Genomic DNA, 3,081 nt, shown 5'->3' with positions numbered 1-3,081 from the left:
GATTGTGAGCCACCATATGGTTACTGGGAATTGAACTCAGGAACTTTGGAAGAACAGGAAATGCTCTTAACCACTGAGGCATCTCTCCAGCCCCCTCAAAACCCTTTCTTAAGGGTGAAATTTTTCAACGCAAACATGTCTTCTCTGAATACTGTGAGAATAGAAACTTGGAGAAATATAGGGACTCAAGACAGAAGGGAAAACTAAGACTTAGGTCAATATGATTTCTGAATGGTCAGCGTAAAGCCTTGCGCCTCCCAAACTCTCCACACTGTCTCAATAGAAAACTAAGAATATGAGAATGACTCTAGTTGGCTGACGTTCTACAGAACTGTCTCTATGGAAGCAATGATCGCGCTCCGTTAGCCTGCTTCTACAGAGGGGAATCAGCAGAGCGCTAAGTTTATAAGCACAGGGCAGCTCAAAATAAGAAGAACTCTGCAAACAGAAGCAACCTTTCTGCTTCCTCTGTGGCTCTATGTGTCATGTCATTCTTGAAGTAATAAGAAAAGAATCAGAGGACGCTTTGAACATACCTTGCACTTTTTTTTTCATCAAGGCGAAAATGCAAAATATCTCCACATCTCTGGTATTTTAATAGAGAAAAGCATCAAACATTTAGAATACAGAAACTGAACAGTAAATCTCATGTAGAAGAAAAGAACTCTTTTTTTAAAAAAATATTTTTTTATTTATTTAATATGTATACAGTGTTCTGTCTGTGTGTATGCCTACAGGCCAGAAGAGGGCACCAGACCTCATTACAGATGGTTGTGAGCCACCCTGTGGTTGCTGGGAATTGAACTCAGGACCTTTGGAAGAGGAGGCAATGCTCTTAACCTCTGAGCCTTCTCTCCAGCATCCAAGAAAAGAACTCTTCAATGTACAACAGAGGAATACATTTCATGACCAATTTAAACTTTTCTTTCTTTGGTGAAATCTGTAAAAGAACTGTGTTCTCAAAGAACTCTGTTGATGCTCTTCCCGTGACCAGAAATTCTAAACATGTAGCAAAACACACAACATGGGGTGGGAGTCAAATAGACAAATAACACAAGAACATTGCGTGACAATGGACACCAAGTTCATAAAGAACTTCTTTTTAAATGAGACACCGTGTGAGAAAAATACCATGAAAATAGTAATCCTTTGAGAATTGTATAAGCACAGCAAATTTGAGCCTCGGCCTTCGTGAAGATACTAGTTTATATAGAATACTATAAATATACAGGACTCCAAGGGCAAAAGTCAAGATACATATTGTCTAATATTCTGTAGGCTACAAAACTTTTGAAAGGGGGAAGGGTGGCTGATGGCCAGCTGAATCTTAAGCCAGGTGTGGTAATCAGGCCTAGAATCCCAGTCATTGGGCAGCAGTACGGCTCCAATTTCAGGTCACCCTGGACAACTAACTCAGCAAGTTCCAGGCCAGGCAGGGCTATCTAATGAGAGTTTGTCTCAAAACATGAAATCCTGGAAGGGGCAAAAAAAAAAAAAAAAATTAAAAAATAAAATAAAAGAATACGGACCCACAAAAAACTCCTCGGTCAAAGAGTCCTCCCGAAAGGAAACAAACCTTCTGTGGAATACAATGTATTTATTGTATAGGGGACAGGGGCACTGAATCACTAGAGTCTTAAATGAGGGCAAATGAATACCATAGTGTGAACAAGTCTGGCTCAGAGGGAAAACCGAACATATCCCAGATCTGTCCGTGAAAAAATTGATGGTGCCCCTTTCCATGAAAGAAAGAGGCTATGAAGAGTTCAGTCTCAGAATTGCTTCTTCAAAGCTTATTTGTGCTCCTTGGTGGGTGCATAATAAAGTTCCATGGGTTTGTTCACCTTCCAGTACTTCTCACTGACCGATTCCAAAGAAAAGGAGCCATTTAATACAGTGAACTGGCCACTGGCTGTCTCTACGTAAATGGTGTAGTGCTTCTCACTGGGCGAATCCAGCTCCATCTGGTTTGATTCTCCTTGGCTTCCAAGTCCTTCCGAAGCCGACCTCACAGCCAGATACTTGGATAAGTGAGCAGCAGTAGCATTCCCCGAAGTCTTTATGTACCTGGTGTGCGCACGGCCATCCTTTTCCACAAGTGTTGGGTGGGGCCTGAATACTAGTTCAATATCATTAGCTCCGTCCATTGCTGGATCATTGCTGGCCACTGCTGCGTTGTTATTATCGAGTTCAGGCCCAGGGTTCTCAGATGTTTTGGCCCGTTTGTTCCTAGGTCCTGCTTCCCGATGGCTACGTGTGGATGCATTACGACAGCGTGACCTGTCACCATTATCTTCGGCTCCACTGGCGTCTTCAACGCGTGGCTTCTTGCCTCGCTGCAATCTGCTCGTGGCCTGTGTCTTCGGCCCTCCCTCAGTGCTGAGGTTGAGTGCCTGCTGGCTGTTGTGCTTGTTGATCCTGGCTAACACTCTCTCTTGCTGAGCTTCATACTCCTCGCGACTTGGATAGATTATGCTGATGAGTGCATCAAAATTTGGGTCTGGCCTTAGTGATCTTTTAGAAACTAATTTTGTCCGACAGGTAGGGCATTCCTTGTTGCCGCGTCTAAGGGCTGTGATAATGCAATCTGCACAGAACCGATGCAAACACTCCTTTGTAGTCATGGTCTTCTTCAGAATATCCAAACAAATTGGGCACATCAACTCGCGGTGTAGACTTCTAGGTGAGACCGCAATGTCCGCAATGTGCAGGCCGTCTGTTATTGCCGCCTGAGGTGTTCGTTGTGATTCGTATAAACTGAGTTCCCACGTTTTGCTTACTGGTTGAGTTCCGTTTGTCTGCACAGCCCGAGACATTGCTGCTTCTGGTCCAGCCCGAGGCTCTGAGAGGGAGACTCAGGATCAATCTCCGGTGTCCCCACACAATATAGCAATGAAGAAGTCTTTAAAGAACACAACACAATCGTCTTGGGATAGTTATAGGGGTTAAGGCTGAAGATCAGAGGAGCAGAGCAGTAAGACACTGGAGAGACCTTTTCCCTCTACCAATGCTCAGACTCCACACTCCAGTGAGTTCCTGTCCCTTCCCCTTTATATTCCTCTCTCCCCCCCAGCCAGATCG

The 3,081-nt window shown here is 44.2% G+C and overlaps 1 protein-coding gene across 1 annotated transcript; it reads right to left on the bottom strand.

The window, feature by feature from the left end:
* Positions 1 to 1,793: 1,793 nt before the first annotated feature.
* On the bottom strand, positions 1,794 to 2,816 carry LOC119810609 (E3 ubiquitin-protein ligase RING2-like). The gene has a single exon (XM_038324161.1). The coding sequence runs from the start codon at positions 2,814 to 2,816 to the stop codon at positions 1,794 to 1,796; it is 1,023 nt and encodes a 340-aa protein (XP_038180089.1).
* Between the last annotated feature and the right edge of the window lie 265 nt (positions 2,817 to 3,081).

The sequence above is a fragment of the Arvicola amphibius genome, chromosome 3 (assembly GCF_903992535.2).
Source record: "Arvicola amphibius chromosome 3, mArvAmp1.2, whole genome shotgun sequence".
NCBI lineage: Eukaryota > Metazoa > Chordata > Mammalia > Rodentia > Cricetidae > Arvicola > Arvicola amphibius.
This window is presented reverse-complemented; position numbering and strand designations above follow the sequence as displayed.